This window comes from Ochotona princeps, chromosome 7 (assembly GCF_030435755.1).
Source record: "Ochotona princeps isolate mOchPri1 chromosome 7, mOchPri1.hap1, whole genome shotgun sequence".
In the NCBI taxonomy this organism is placed as follows: domain Eukaryota; kingdom Metazoa; phylum Chordata; class Mammalia; order Lagomorpha; family Ochotonidae; genus Ochotona; species Ochotona princeps.
This window is the reverse complement of record NC_080838.1, coordinates 83,903,181-83,918,117: the sequence shown is the minus strand read 5'-3', so window position 1 is coordinate 83,918,117 and position 14,937 is coordinate 83,903,181. Positions and strand designations below refer to the sequence as shown.

At 51.1% G+C, this 14,937-nt stretch overlaps 1 protein-coding gene across 1 annotated transcript in view; it reads left to right on the top strand.

The window, feature by feature from the left end:
• MCPH1 (microcephalin 1) overlaps positions 1 to 14,633 on the top strand; it is a 190,547-nt gene extending 175,914 nt beyond the window's left edge. Inside the window, exons 13-14 of the mRNA XM_058666665.1 lie at positions 6,035 to 6,272; positions 14,158 to 14,633. Of these exons, the coding sequence (XP_058522648.1) occupies positions 6,035 to 6,272; positions 14,158 to 14,213 (294 nt within the window). The 3' untranslated portion in view covers positions 14,214 to 14,633. The remainder of the gene's footprint in view (positions 1 to 6,034; positions 6,273 to 14,157) is intronic.
• Positions 14,634 to 14,937: the final 304 nt, after the last annotated feature.

Sequence of the window (14,937 nt, the reverse complement as noted above, 5' to 3'; positions counted from 1 at the left end):
TAGCAGCTTCTTTGAAAATCCTGAGTTAGGGCCAGGCATGTGGCTGAGTGAATAAGACACCCCTTGGGATGCGCAAATGCCGCATGTGCACCAGTTCAGGTCTTGGCCCCTCCGCGTCGGATCCAGCTCTTTCCTAACGCTGCTGGGAGGCAGTTGATGACGGCCCAAGTACCTAGGTCCCTGCCACCTGCGTGGGGGACCTGCCTGGAATTCTTGGCTCCTGCCTTCGGCTGTGGGCATATGGGGCGTGAACCAGCGAAGAGGAGCTATCTTTCCATTGCTCAAACAAAGTATTAAAAAGAGCAAGACAAAACAAACAAACAAACAAAAAAAAACCCTGAACTGCATAAAGCATTTGGCCATTTTCTGTTAAAAGAAGATCCATGAGGACTGGAGAGACTATTCCGACTCTGCAGCTGAAACCTGTGATTGCCAGTTGAGGACAAGGGCTGTGGGGATGTCCCTTCCATCGCTGCCACAGGGAGCTACCCTCTGCAGTGTGGCAGCCGGAAGGAAGGGAGGATTGGCTGTCCCAGAGAGGGCTCTGGGCACTTGAAAAAGCCACGGGAGCAGGCAGGCCGCCTCACCTTCCCCGAGAGGACCCCCGTTCAAGGGGAGCCCTGCGGAGTTCTCCCCCTGCTCTGAGAACATAACGCCACGAAGAAGAATGGGACAGGCAGTGCCATTCGGTCGCATCCCATTTGTGCAATCACACGACTCTTCCCACTTCTTCACAAAAATACCCAAATTTGCCCGTTTCATTGGATCCTCGGTTTTCTTCTGAAAGCTTCCGTGTCACCTAAAATCTACATTGAATGCATAGGTGTGCTTTTGTCTGATAACTCTGACTTTTGCTGTGATCGTAGCAAGGTCTGGGCTGTGTGTGACCAAAGAACACCCGGTCACCCTAGAAGCTTGTGGGGATAGAGAAGCTCACGTGGACCTCTTGGATTCCTAGCGGTGTTGAGACCCCATTAGGCAGCCCTTACCAGCCAGTAAGAGATGCTTGACGGCCGTCTCCACCATCTGGAAGGGGCTGGGGCCCATTGTTCTCCCTCTCTGCCCTCAGGGAGGTGTGCGGTGACAGGGGACCCCAGAGTCACAGCACAACCTGTCTCTTCTGCACCTCTTTGCTTCCAGTCTTTTCCTTTGTCTCGCATGGAAAGATTTTTCTGACCTCCTGCATGCCCAGCCACTTCCGGTCTTTGTAAGTCCTTCTGGGCTGGGGCCCACGTGGCTGTCATGGAGCTCGTGTTAGCGAGCCCCCTGTTAAACTGCTTTTTCTGCCTATACAGCTCAGTCGGTTGAGCTGGAGAGCTCGAACATGGCTGTGCCAGGCTTCAGCAGATTTTAGTGAGCCCTCCTCTGAAGCTTGCAGAACACCCTAGGGTTATTGGGGTACAACCAGAATTCCTCTTAGAACTTGCAGTTAAACCATTGCAATTATACCATGAATGTACATAGCATTTTTATAAGGTTTGCAAACTTCTTGCCACCAAGCACTTGATAAAGGGTCAAACAACCATTCCTACACATACATAAGTCACATCAACATGTAAAAGGGCTCATTTCCTTGCAGTTTATCATGGTTTTGTTTGTTTTTTAAATGAGAGTTAAACCAGTCATCGGCAATTCCGAACCAAACACTGCAGGGCAGTCCCTGTTGTTGTCACCGACGGGCCTGGAAAAGACCCAGCGCCACCAGCCTGCAGACCGCTGCAGCGACAGAGCACGCTGGCTTGGAGTTTTGACATACTTCTTGTAGTTGTTGAAAACTATGAGGCATGAAATCCAGATTTATGACTTTTTAAACAGTTATTTGTGGATTCCCAAGACGATTGTGTTCCCATCACTTATGTAGCCTTTTAAAAACTCAAAGGACGTTTTAAGAAAAAAAAGAGACATATTTGGCACTCACTGAGCCCCGCGTTGGTCGCGAGGGGCACTGAGCAGAAGGGGGGAGAATGCCTTTGGCCCCTGCTTCACGATGCTCTGTCCCCGGGAGGAGAACGCTCGCTCACAGGTAAGCTCTGGACAAGCTAAGCCATGAGAGCTTTTCCTTAAAGACAGCGTCTCAGAAACACAAAACACAAACCCTTCCCTTTCGTCTGCTTGGACCGTGTCAACGACTTCATTCCATTGCGGGTTTTCCTTATCAAGGTTATGCTACGCAACGCTTCCAGGATAGGTGTCCACCAGCAGCCCCCACTTGCCTTCATACGCCCCTTCGCTGCCCTCACCCAATCATGTCTGCCCCTCTTCCTCAGAGAAGTTCTTTGGGATTTCTTTCTACTTTTGGAAAATTCTAAAATGCCATGGCATTAAAACAGGCTGATTACAAAAACCATACTCCCATGGTTGACAACACATGTTTTCGCCTGAGAACTTGCTGCCAAGAGCCATGAGGTTTTTAATCGTCTGCACTCCTTTACGGGTTTTGTGAGTCTTCTGCTTTGACATGTCCTCTTCTCCCCATTGTCAGCCTGTGAAATGTTCTGTGCTTCCAGTTCTCCTAAACAGATGCAGATGTGTGCAGCTGAGGCGCCACTGGGCTCCTCCTGGTCCGCTCCTTAAGAAGAGCTGGGATGGGGACACTTGGAGCTCAGGCCCAGGGCATGCTGGGAGATGGGCTGGTCGGGGAACAAGGGGGGCCTGGGATCTAGGGTCTACATTGTCCTCCATGGGCTAATCTGAGTGTTGTGTGAGAAGTCTTCAGCCCTACAGATAGGCCCCCACGCCCCACAAAGATGCCCTACTTCTCCCTGAACATGGGCTCTATACCTGCTACACAGCAAAGAGCCAGGTAGCTGTGTGGCCCTCCTACCAGAGCAGAGGCAGGGAACATCCCACCTGCCAGCATGTGAGACTTGTGAAATCACTGAGTCTGGCCTTGCCAGGGCAGCACAGGTGGGTCTCAAAATTCAATGATCTGCAGCAGGTTGGTATTTTAAGTTGATGACTTTGTGTAATCTACAAATGGTGTTATAAATGTCCAGATGGCCTTGGCCGACAAAAAGAATTCCTCATCCCTGCTCCAGTTAGGACCCAGTGCAGGAGCACTCTGGTATATGGCAGTGTTAGTCACGTGCCTGGCGTCCACGAACACCAGGACGAGAAGACACTGCAGAAGCACCAGCGGTTGTTGTCCATATCAGGTCTCGAAGGAGACGGGAAGGTACCCAGGTTGTGTAGTGCAAGATAACGTAACTGGGAGATGAGGAAGATCCAGGACACCGTATTTATAGACAGCACAAGTTCAGGTCCCAAATCAGCAAAGGAGAACCAGCTTCAAGTCAGACAGAAATTCAGTGGACTCAGGCCTATTTGAAAGAGGAAGATGGGGGCCAGCACTGTGGTATATCGTGCTAAGCCCTGCCCGCCGTACCGGCATCCTGTCTGGGTGCTGCCTTGTGTCCCAGCTGTTTCACTTCTGGTCCAACTCCCTGCTGATGGCCTTGGAAAAGCATTGAAGTACAGCCCATCACCAGGCATGATCATTTATTTAGGGAATGAATCAGCGGATACAATATCTGTCTCTTTTTCTTCTTCTCTCTATAACTCTCTGCCTTTGAAATAAAAATAACAATAAGTAAATCCTAAATTAAAAACAAAAAACAGAAAGTGAAAGATGGTCCTAGCAGACGTGAGTATCCTCAGATAGCTACTGTCAAGGAAATGATGCTCGTGAGTGTGCTGAGCCACACATCCATGTTGAACACCTGTCCCACAGCACCCCAGTTGGCATCGTGGTCAAATTAGTCCAGCCTTGGGTTTTATCAACTCTAAAATGGGTATAATGAGAGTTTTGGCCTTACAGGACTTTTGTGGCTACTAACATTGGATTTTTCGCAGAAAGTAGCTAGTTTGACAACTAATACTGCGCATGCAGATATTCACTAAATATTAATACTTGTGCAATCTACAACTGTTGACTTCCATGCTAACTTGTGCCGCCCCCTTGGTCCTCCTGACGCGTGGGACTCTGGCATGCAGCCACACCAGCAGAAGGCGTCTGCACCAAGGTAGTGGCTGGCGTTCATTTAGCTCCTTCCTAGCAGTCAGGCATTGTGCTTGCATAGGTTTTCATCCTAACTCTCAGTATTTTTGCTGGGTATACGTAACATTGGGTTTTTTTTAAATATACATTTGCAGAAGCTGAGACTTCAGCGTTTAGGACTCAGCAGGGCCATGCATTTGCTAAGTGGCAGAGCTGAGATCTCAACATGTTCTCTCCTGCAGCCCATGCCAGCACTCGCCCTGCATCCTTCAGCCGCTAGGGACAGAAGGATACAGAGGAGGTAGACATGAGAGTCATTACAGAATTAAGCATACAACTGGAGGGAGAAATCATTTAAGGATTAGGTAACCAAGGCAATATGAGAAACAAGTGCCACATGGAGAGATTGGTTTATCCAGAGGAGCCATTGCGTAGGCATCATTGTTCAACATTGGTCCAGGTAGGGTGGCAGAGGACTGGGTAATCAGGCTGCAGCCTCAGAACTGATTGTCTAGAGACAGCCTCTAAGTTCCTATCCGCCATGTGTGTGCACACACACACACACACACACACAAATGCACACACATAAATATATGCACGTGTGCCCACATGTGCAAATACATTCATACACACTAGTATTTATACATGCATGTTCATACACATTTGTGTATGCACACACTGCACACAGGAGAGACTGGAGTAACACCACCATATCTGCACAGGAAGTCGCAGTACTTCATAGACGTGTGTTGCTTCCATTGCCAATCACTGTTTGAATCCACAGTTTGAAATATGCAGTCATATGCTACTCTGGCAGAAAAGACTGCCTTTCTTGATTTCATCCAGGAAACCCTGGCCCGGAGGGGTTTGCTGCAACTTGCCTCACCATTCAGCCAAAGCAAAGCACTTGGCATGCTTCAGCTCAGTGCTTTTATTTGCAAGATAAACTTAATCATCTTTCCACCAGGAATAGGCACAGTTAGCACACAGGTAGAATCATTGGCACTAGCGTGCAGTGCTCAGCTGCAGGGGTCAGGGATAGAAGGGACAGGGAAGGGGTAAAGGATAAAAACCCCTGGTGGGGGAAGAGTGTACTGGATCCATGGCACTGGCACTGGAGCGGTTTTCTCCTCACTGTTTGGTCTTTTTTTTTTAAGAGCAGAGGGGCACAAGTCACTGTGCAGTTCTGTGAGCGGCACAGACGGGGAGCTCATCAGCCACTCTGGGATCTGGTTCCTGCCAGCTCCCCACATCCACTCCTGCAAGTCCCCAGACCCCTCAAAGCCACTGATGTTTCTGAGGCACTGAGCTCAGATTTTATGGAAGTGAAAATCTCAAAGTACAAGTGACAAATAATCATCACGTCCGCTCTAAGGCAGGAGCCTTTATGGATTAGTACTTGGTAAACTGTGTGTGTACTCAGACTGACAGGCCTTCTTGCTGTTCCTTGGAGAGACGCAGTGCCCTGAGTGAGCAGGAGCACAGTTTGATGCCTACTCCTGTCATCACGCCCATTCCAGTAACATCCCGTCGTGTTGCCGCCAACGGGAATCCTTGCTCTGCCCATGCAGAACACCAGGTTGGAAGTGCGGCATTGCCGCCCGCCGCTTTGGGGCTCCAGGGCTTGCTGACGCCAGGCAGGTGCCAGGAGCCTTTGAAATGCTGGGTCTGTCTACGAAACCCCCAGTTACCCTTTGCCCTGGGGACTGGTGAGGATGTGCAGTACTGTCACTGTGTTCTCACCTTGTTCAACCCTCAGTCACTCTCAACTCTTGGTTGTATGATGTGTGAGAGTTCAAGGGTGTATGGATAGCTTTGCCTAGTAAGTTATCTGCTTGGAATTGTACTAATGGCCACTTCAGGAAATCTCAGTTTTGTGCCAGTGTTGTACCATCTTCCCAGGTCCTCAGAATTCAAACACCTTACATGTAGGCTGCTGTTGTCCCAAGAAGGGTGACACGAGCTGCACAGCTCACCCAGGCTAAGCAAGGACTGAGCCGATTCTGTGCCTCACCCTGTCCCTCTTTCCCCCTCCAGGTCTGCCGTCGCGAGCGTCACTTGGCCCTGGGACAGTACCAGGGGACCCTCTTCGCTGCTCAGCCTCCCATGTTCATCTCGCCAGCCAGCAGCCCTCCCTGGGCCAAGCTGTGTGAACTGGTGCAGCTGTGTGGCGGTCAGGTCAGCCGAGCTCCTGGCCAGGCCAGCATCTGTATTGGGCCTTACAGCGGGAAGAAGAAAGAAACAGTCAAGTACCTGTCAGAGAAATGGGTCTTAGGTAGGAAGGCGGGTGTGGAAACGGATGGGTCTGTGGGAGCGAGGGGATGGCACCAGTGGGTGGCGGTGAATGCTCCATGTTTGCTTCAGGGCCTCTGTTGTGGGACCTCACCCACATGGCCAGGGGTCATGAGAAGGAAACCTGGAGCCCGATCCCATTGTCCTTGACGGCTAGAGGACAGCTCCGCGCGAAAGGGACATCTTAGCAGACGCCTGCCTTTCCCACCTTCCCACACTGCAGGCCCAGGCATGCTGTGCTCGGAGTCACCCTGCCTGCCCACCTGCCTTGTTCCCACCCGGGGTCCCTGTCACACTCCTCTCTCTGGCTCCAGTGATAGTGAAGGCTTAGAGATGGCAGTAACGGTCACTGGGGAGCACTCGTGACGGGCGCGACAGAGCTACACCTGTCCCCGTGCCCCCAGAGAGACTGGCTCAGGAGCCGCCGCCGGCCACGATCTGCTGTGTTGGCTCCGGGAGCTGCCCTGTGGCTGCCAGGGAAATGAGCGTTGGAGCCAGCACGGTCGGGATGTGGGTATGCAGCCAAGGTGGCACTGCAGGGTTTGTGCCGGAGCTTTGGCCCTGGACAGGGGCCTCTCTAGGGACAGACCTAGGCTTGGCAATCACCCTCGTCTGCTCCAGCCACTGCAGCAGCATGCCACAGGCTGTGCTGTGGCACGTGGCATTTCCTCAGTTCCATAAGTTGCAAGTCCATGGTCGGGGACAGCAGTATGGGTTCCTCCCAAGGCCTTTCTCCAGGGCTGCCAGTCACTGCCTTCTTGCTGTGCCCTCCCGTGGTTTTGTCCCTGTGTGTGTGGGCCTGCCATCTCATGCTGGGCCCTAGGCTGCTCGCCTTTTAAAAGACAGACTGATTTATTTATTTGAAGGACCGAGTAACAGAAAGGGATAAACTACTTCCGCTTGCCGGTTTACTCCTCACATGGCCAGAATGGCCTGGGCCAAGCCAGTATCCGGAGGCTGCAGCTCCGTCAGGGCCTCCCCTGTGGGTGGCAGGGCCCCAAGCATGTGGCCGCCTTCCGCTGTCTGCCTGGTAGGTTACTAGGGAGCTGGGTCGGAGCACTGGAAGCAGCGCTCATGTGGGATGCCGGCCTGGCCCAGTGTGCCGCGGCACCGGTCCCTGATCTCGTCACACAGTAGCCACAGCACACCGATCAGGACCTCTGGGGACCTCGGGCCACCTTGCTCATCCCCTGCAGGACCTTGTCTGCAGTGAGAGCCCACTTGTGAGGTGCAGCGGTCAGGCTGAGCAGACACAGCTGGGGACACAGCTCGTTCCGGATAGTCCAGGCCAGGCCCAGAGCCACGCGTGGCTTCCTCAGGGAGATTTTTCTCCATCTTCACTCCCGCCCCGGCTCTCCCTGCCTCCCTGTCGTGCCCTGTGCCCCCTCGTCCCTGCGTCCCACACCTCTGCTGCTTCCCAGCCCTGCTGCGCCTTTCCCCTCAGCAGATGAGCGGGTGCCGTGTTTGTCCGAGCTGCAGCCACACGGAGCCACGGAGGCTGCGTGCAATTCTCTAAGTGATTGATGCACTTCCTTGGATGTGTTTTTAAAGTATGGCAATCAGAAGGCTTTTTTTTTTTAACTGTGTGGCACAGGGTAATTTATCTTTTGCCTGGAAACTTACTAAAAAAAAAAGACAAACCAATCTTAACTGCCGTGTGAAAGCCGGAAGACTGTTCACTCCTCAGATGCCAAGAATATAACCTCGAGGACATCTCATGTTCTGAAACATTCAGGGTTGGGTTTTTTTTCTTTTTTTAACTTTTTTTTTTTTTATTGGAAAGGCAGGTATACAGAGAAGAGGAGAGACAGAGAGGAAGATCTTATGTCTGCTGATTCACTCCCCAGGCGGCCACAACAGCCAGAGCTGAGCCGATCCGAAGCCAGGAGCTTCTTCTAGGTCTCCCAGGTGGGAGCAGGGTCTCAGGGCTTTGGGCCGTCCTCGACTGCTTTCCTGGGGCACAAGCAGGGAGCTGGATTGGAACTAGGGCCACCGGAATTAGAACTGGTGCCCATGTGGGATCCCGGTGCACGCAAGGTGAGGACTTTAGCCGCTAGGCTACTGTGTCAGGCCCAACGTTTTGGCTTTGTTCTTTCACAAAGCAACTCCTGTGTGCTTCAGAATGACGCTGCCTGCACAGCAGGCTTTGGTTTAGCTCACAGATCTGTGCCCGGGTCTGGGCACATAGTCACTGTCCACTCCAGTGCTCCCTGACCTGGGGACCATGTGCCAGGCAGAGAGGCCCAGGTGCCCAGCCGCACTTATCCTGCCACGTCAAGGCTGGGTGACTACTGGTGGCTCCCTGTTCCTACCACGGTCACCACCTGCCCATTCTGTTGGCAGTTTGAGTTTCGGGGCTGGGTTTGCAGCCCCCACTGGGCTCCTCTTCTCTGCTGTGCCTTGTGTCCCAGTCTGATCTCCCGGTGGAAAACCTGTGTGTCAGGGTAACATCGGGGTATTGTGCGTGACAGCAGCCCTCCTTCATGAAATCCCCCAACTCCTGGGCACCTCCTCCCCACACCCCCAGCCAGACCTTGGACATAACACCATAGATGTTTTGAATATTTATTAGTTCATATTTTGCTTTTCTCGAATGAAATTGCAATCCAGTAGCCCAACTGTGTGCAAATGTGGAGGGTTTTACTTTACACATGCACATGCCATCAAACATAGGGCCAGACCACCTGCTGTCTCCCCAGCCTCTGGCACTGGTCTCTTCTTGGACCTGAAGTGGATGCCCCGTTCTCTCAGGTCCTTCATCCACAGAGTTAAGACCCCCAGCCTGTGCATGGTACGTGGTGGCACCTGTCTTCAGCAGGCATCTTCGAGGGTCGCTGAGGAGTGCAATGAGCCCAGGACACAGCAGCACAGTGGTTGTGGGTGCCTTTGTCCTACTAATCCTTAGAGACAAACACATCTCGAACATTTTCTTTTTATATTTGGTGGAGAGAGAAAAGCATGCTCTCTGTTCTAGTCTGCTGTTTTACTCCCCAGACACCTGTTAAAGGTACGCCCGGGGAGGTTGTGAAGCCAGAAGCCAGAAGCTCAACCCAGGTCTCCCACATGCTGGAGGGACCCAGCCACCGGAGCCATCAGCACTGCCTCCCGGGGTCTGCATTAGCAGAAGCTGGGGTCAGGAGTGGAGGCGGGAACTGAACGCAGCCCCCCGGGTACGGGACGTGGACATCTGGACAGCCAGTCCCGCCAGAGCCTGTCTGCAGGATGCTGCGTTAAACACTGTGAAGTTAAACAGCAGCATCTCGAGCTGTTGTAAAAGGAAAGCAGTCACTTAGTGGGAGGGAATGAAAGGCCCTACTTGAATGTGTAAAGGAAGTGAATTCCAAGGGGCTGTTGTGGGAGGCAAGCTCTTCAAGGTTGCTTGGACGGAACAGTTTGTTAAAAGTCATGGAATCATCCTGTGATGACCACTTGCAGATTTGTAATTCACTGCAAAATGAAAATGTCACCGTTGTGTGGCTGTTTTGGTGTTGGCTTGCCTTTTAAAAAAAATAGATTTACTCAGTTTTTTTGAAAGGAATTGGTGGAGGGAGGGAAAGGCAGAGGTAGAGAGAGGAAAAGAGGTCTCGCATCCATGGGTTCACTGCTCAGATGGCCACAGTGGCCAGGGCTGGGTCAGACAGAAGCCAGGATTCAGGAGCTTCATCCGGGTCTCCCCCGTGCTTCCTGGGATCCAAGCACGTGGGCCGTCTTTTGTTGCTTTCCCAGGCACATTAGCAGGTGAAGAGCCAGGGCTGAATTGGCTCCCACTGGATGCTCGTGCTAGGGGGCAACTTTAGCTGCCACACCACAGTACCATTCCTGGTTTGGTCACTTTTTAATGGCTTTGATTTTTTCCTATTACTTTATGTGCTTTTGGAGGGGGTTATAATAAAGTCACAAGAGCTAGACCAGAAAAGGTTTGTTTTTTAAACCATTAGGATTTCTTTTCACTTTGTGGAAGCAAAGCTAGGCACCACAACAGCTGTGTCTCTTCCCAGGGCCTCCAGGAGCCACACGGGGGTCCCTCTCATCATTCTGTGTCTCCTCTCAAAATCAACCACCCAGCATTCACAGACATAATAGTTTTTTCTTCTGGGTTTTCTGTGTATCAGAAGTCCTTACCACCTCTGCCGGGCTGTGCCAGGTGTTGGCCTGGGCAAGGGAGCGGGCCCACAGAGCCACCCAGCAGGGCTCAGCATCCGGCCGTGAGCCCTGCTCTTCCACACTCACTGCTGGCTCAGAGCCAGCTTGTCAATATGGTCCCTGCTCGGTGCCCAGACTCTGTCTCCGCTGAAGTGACGCTGTGCTTGGCGCCTATCGAATCATGGACGCAGGAGGAGAAATGGGGACCAAATGCAGTCCTACTTCAAACAGCTGAGAAATGCATGGAGACCCCAATTGGTTTACCCTTTTAAAGTGTGTTTTATTTATTTGAAAGGCAGACTGAGAGAAAGAGATCTCCCATCCAGTAGGTCACTCCCCAAAGGGCTTCAGTGGCCAGGGCTGGGCAAGGCTGAGTCCAACAGCCAGGAGCCTCATCCATGTCAACGCCAAGGGCCCAGGCACTTGCACCGTCCTGCACCGCTTTCCCAGGCGCGTTAGCAGGGGGTGGACCAGAGGCAGAGCGTCCAGCGCTGGTGCTCCCGTGGGATGCTGACATCAGAAGCGGTGCTGACCGCCTGTCACATGCTCGCTTCTCATTCTGCCCTTTCGTAAACATATGAACATGGGAATTGTTTAGGAGATTTGTTTGCATGTGAGAGGCAGTTCATGTATGTTTCCAGTTTTTATTTATTTATCTCACACGTTTTAGTCTTTTTAACTGTTGAATTTATGCATCCCCTATATTTGAACATTTGGGTTAGTCTAACTGGCCCATATATTTTAAATGTTGTATCTGTTCTAATTGGAACAAATTAGATTCATTTGTTTGAGCTATAATTATTGTTAGCGCAGTCACAGGCTTGTGACTGGTTCCATGTAGGAGACTCACAGAGGAGGAATTTCTGTGCCCGGGGCTGTGTCTGCGGGAGGCTGCCTGGGTCGCTCACCGCCTCTCGCACCAGGGTGTGGATTCCTGTTTTCCCCTAGCATTTGCCAGGCCGGGCACCAGCCACGTTCCGTCTGATGTGTTTAGAAGGATCTCATGGGTGAGTCAGGCATTCCCTGATGACTAAGCCACTCACCGGCGTGGCTGTCCTGGGGTTAATATTTCATTTAGTTGTGTCTATTTCTTGCCCATTTTTACATTGTTTTTTGTTCATTATTATTTTTGTTTCGCATTGTTTGCCAGCAGTACTTGAACGGTGCGGAGAGTATCTTGTTATAGACGTCATAAGATTCCATCTGTATCTTGTTCACAGTGTCTTCAGCATGGCAGAACTTTTAAGTTTTTTTGATTATTGGTTTTTAATAAACCCAGAAACCTACATGGAATCTACATTTATTGGTTTGGTCAGGAAGCTGGTCCCCAGCCCCAGAGGTTCACAAACAGTCTCGTAAGCCTCCTGTTTATGGTGGGTTTTTCCTTTGGTTTGGTTTTGTTTTAACTTTGGTGCTTCAGTTCGTTTTTAGTTTACTTACTGAGTGATCCAAGAGGGCCATTTTAATAAGCTCAGCCGTTTCCCACCAACTTAAAATGCCGCTCCGACTCATGTCCTTAATCCCGCTATCTGCATGGCTGTGTTCTGGATCTTCTCTCCCACTGACCTGTCTGCCCTGGGCTCGTGACGTGCCATTTGACTGCTGAGACTGTTGCGTTGTAGTGCGGGCCGTGGTTGCCTTTGTGTCTGCATGTCACATTCCCTCTCGTCATTCCCCTTTTCCACGACCGCTTTGTGCGTTTTCCCTTTTGCAGAAACATTAAAATAAACATATCAAATTTTCTTTTTTAGAAGTTTAAAAACTTGGGCCCAGCGCTATGGCTTAGTGGTTAAGGTCCTCTCCTAGCATGTGCCAGGACCCCATATGGGCACCAGTTCTAATCCCAGCAGCCCTGCTTCCCATCCAGCTCCCTGCTTGTGGCCTGGGAAAGCAGTCGAGGACTGCCCAAAGCCTTGAGACCCTGCACCCGCGTGGGAGACCTGCAGGAGCTCCTGGCTCCTGGCTTCGGATTGGCTCAGCTCCAGCCATTGCGGTCACTTGAGGAGTGAACCATCGGACAGAAGATATTCCTCTCTGTATATCTGACTTTGCAATAAAAATAAATAAAAATCTTTTTATAAAAGGCTTAAAACTTGAAGCCAGTTTGTGGTATTGTAGGTTAAAGCTCTAGCATCTCAAATACATGGTAGTGGTGTGTGATGGCCCAGGTGCTTGGGCCCTGCCACCACGTGGGAGAACCTGATGGAGTTCTAGGTTCCTGCCTCAGCCCGGCCCAGCCCCAGCCTCGTTGGCCATTTGAGGAGCAAGCCAGTGGAAGGAAGATATTCTCTCTCTCTCTCTCTCTCTCTCTTTTTCCCACCCCCTTCTCACTCTGTCTCCCTGTGTGTGAGAGAGTCTGTCATTCAAATAAAACTTCAAGTTTAAAACTTTGAGATTATATTGCATTCTTGGATTAATAGGAAAGACCATGCTCTCCACAGTGTATCTGATTTTCAGAAATTATATCCAGTCGGAAATCTGAATGTAAAAATCAAATCTATAGAGTTTTCACAACCTGTCAAGCAATATGGCTAAATTACTTTATGATCTGGACATTAAGAGTGAGCTGCCCCCCGCGACTCCACAACTGATGGCAGTAAAAAAAAAAAAATGTATATTTTTTAAAACATAAAAAGTAGAAGCTTGCAGAAGAAGAGTCAAAAGACAAATGACAGGTCTAAAACATACAGAAGCCATATCAAAAGTAAAGACTAATATACAAACATGAGTTAGCCCACTTGGCTGTCACGGGGAATTAGGCAGTGCTCCTGACTCTTGATCATTGTTAGAGTTCTGTAATCTGGACTGTAACTTCAGTGTGTGCATAGGTGACTCTTCATCTAGTGTTGCCTCTGGAAGTCTTAGTCTTCCTCCCATCTGGAGTTCCTCTGAGAGATCCCCCCCAAGCAGACATTGGGAAGCACACTTGTGCTGGGAGGTTGCAGTGACATCCCTGGGGCACTGCCTGGATGGAGCTCAGGTGGGATGAGCCCTTGTACCACACAGCCACGGTGGTTGTCCATCTTCCACCACTCCACAGCGTGACAGGGCCTTCACGTGGAACAGACAACTGGACAACAAACGCAGTCAGTCTAGCCCACTGTGGAAGCCTGCAGTGCTGGGCGTGCGTGCGCCTCTTTCATTCTGCTAGTCGGGACAGGAGACAATCCAGGCTTGAAGAAATAATGAGGGATTCTGTCCAGCCAGCTGCTGCGTGCAACCGTGCTGGTGGTTGGCTGCGCCTGCAATGCTCTCCGGGACCAGGAACTACCTGAAATCTCTGAAGTCACCGAAGAACGAACTTTTAGACTGTGCCTATTAGCTTCAAACTCCAGATGGAAAACCTGGCTCAGGAGACGGGGTGACACAGACTGGGCGTTGTCATTAGTGTCATGCCTTATGTCAACAGGCATGTGTGAGGTCACGAGCTGGGGTCGGAGCTGGGGTCTGCTGGGTCCCACACAGCACCTTGCCCACAGAACATTTCACTGGGATGGACACAGTGTTGTGAGAGGTGCTGTTGAGCATCGGCCCCAGGGCCAGTGTGCCTGAAGATCTAATGCTGCCTTTATTCTAAATTCCACCCTCCCCACTGTGTGCTATACGGATAACACGGCTCTGACTCTCCTGGGGTTTTCTGAACTTGGCTGAGTGTGCGTGAAAAGACATCCTTCCCCGAGTCACTGCACTTGTAACGCCATACTGCTTTCTCTCTCTCTCTTTAGATTCCATCACGCAGCACAAACTCTGCACCTCCGACAACTACCTCTTGCCACAGTGACCAGGACATTACGCACATGGCTGCTGGCAAAGCCACATGGATGGCGTAGGACCCTGAAGCGAGAAACAGCTGTGAGAAGACAGGCCTAGCGTGCCATGTGCTCTGGTCGCGTCTGCCTGTGTGTGCTGCGATGAGGCCTCCTCTCTCCGCCTCCCTGTTGACCAAGCTTGCTGTCATCAGCGTCGGCAGCCCTGGTTTGTGATGCCAGTCTGTGAATCGTAGCAAGGACTGTGATTCGTGGATCACTGGACTTCTGTCATTAAAGTGCTGCTAATTAAAGTGTGGAAAGTCATCGGAATTGTTCTGATATGGAGAGCAGAGCCCCCTGAGTTTCCTGGCATGGGCTCTGAGGTGTTTGTGAATGGGTCACATGCTAGAAATGAAAGCCATTCACCACAGTCTGGCTGCGATGTCCCTGGCGTCCTCTGGAAGGACCTGGTCAAGACAGGCGCGAGGAGCGTTGCGTGATGGCAGGCTGTACCCGCCAGGTGGCCGCCTCTGACGTGGATCAGCATCATGACCCACAGTGGCCACATTGAAGATAGCCCTGTGCTGAGGTCTGTGTGGAACACCCATTGGGATGGCACTAAACCAAGAATGGGCCAGGATGTGGGGAAATTAGACTTCGTACGTGCCTGCTTTTGCTGTAAAATAACGTTAAACCTACATTTACTGTATCGGCCACTAACCAAGAAGCCTAAAAATATCTTGTCTACATTAGCTC